This window comes from Limulus polyphemus, unplaced genomic scaffold (assembly GCF_000517525.1).
Source record: "Limulus polyphemus unplaced genomic scaffold, Limulus_polyphemus-2.1.2 Scaffold94008, whole genome shotgun sequence".
Lineage (NCBI taxonomy): Eukaryota > Metazoa > Arthropoda > Merostomata > Xiphosura > Limulidae > Limulus > Limulus polyphemus.
Genome location: NW_013759604.1, coordinates 1 through 1385, shown reverse-complemented (window position 1 = coordinate 1385; position 1385 = coordinate 1). Strand labels below are relative to the sequence as shown.

The window sequence follows — 1385 nt, the reverse complement described above, 5'->3', positions numbered from 1 at the left end:
CAACCAGAGGAAAGTACGTCAACACAGTCAAAATTAACGTTAATTCTGACGATCCACTTGGAGTTGAGATTTAGTTGTGGTAGCTTCTTGTGGTTGCATATTAACCTCGGAATCTCAAGCAAAAGAATCAACTTCAACTAGATCCGTATCGACGTCAGAAACAAGTGGATCATCGGAATCTCAAACACAAAAAACAACCTTCAGTAAGTCTATTCCAACATCAACTAGAAGTGTAATATTGGAAGCTCAAGCAGGCGATAGTACCTTAACACAGACAAAATTAACTTCAAGTGCAAGTGGAATGTCAGAATTGCAATCAGACACTACTACAACTAAATCTCCATTATCCTCGGAATCTGAACCAAAAGAAACAACATCAACTAAGTTTGCATCGACGTCAAGAACAAGTGGATCATCAGAATCACAACCACATGTAAAGACTTCCAGTGAGGCTATTCTTACGTCACCTACAAGTGTGATATCGGAATCTGAACCAGAGGAAAGTACGTCAACACATTCAAAGTTAACGTCAACTACAATTGGAACTTCAGAATTGCAACCAGAAGAATATACTACAATTATGTCTGTATTAACCTCGGAATCTCAATCTAAAGAATCAACTTCAACTAGATCCGTATCGACGTCAGAAACAAGTGGATTATCGGAGTCTCAACCACAAGAAACAACCTTCAGTGAGTCTATTCCAACATCAACTAGAAGTGTAATATCGGAAGCTCAAGCAGACGAAATTACGTCAACACAGTCAAAATTGACGTCAACTGCAAGTGGATCGTCAGAATTGCAATCAGACACTACTACAACTAAATCTCCATTAACCTCTGAATCCGAACCAAAAGAAACCACATCAACTAAGTTTGCATCGACGTCAAGAACAAGTGGATCAACAGAATCACAACCACAAGCAAAGACATCTAGTGAGGCTATTCTAACGTCAGCTACAAGTGTGATATCAGAATCTCAACCAAAAGAAAGTACGTCAACACAGACAAAATTAACTTCAACTGTAAGTGGATCGTCAGAATTGCAATCAGACACTACTACAACTAAATCTCCATTAACCTCTGAATCCGAACCAAAAGAAACCACATCAACTAAGTTTGCATCGACGTCAAGAACAAGTGGATCAACAGAATCACAACCACAAGTAAAGACATCTAGTGAGGCTATTCTAACGTCAGCTACAAGTGTGATATCGGAATCTCAACCAGAGGAAAGTACGTCCACACAGTCAAAATTAACGTCAACTTCAAGTGGATCGTCAGAATTGCAACCACAAGAAGCTACCACAACTAAATCTCTATTACCCTTGGAATCTCAATCAAAAGAATCAACTTCAACTAGTTCCGTATCGACATCACAAATAA

General features: G+C 38.9%; 1 protein-coding gene across 1 annotated transcript; it reads left to right on the top strand.

Annotated features, from left to right (window-relative positions):
- Positions 1–74: 74 nt before the first annotated feature.
- LOC106477896 (cell wall protein DAN4-like) lies at positions 75–1366 on the top strand (the record flags this gene model as incomplete). The annotated part of the gene is made up of 1 exon (XM_013938416.2): positions 75–1366. A coding segment is annotated over one exon (1292 nt), but the record flags the coding sequence as incomplete, so codon positions are not given.
- Between the last annotated feature and the right edge of the window lie 19 nt (positions 1367–1385).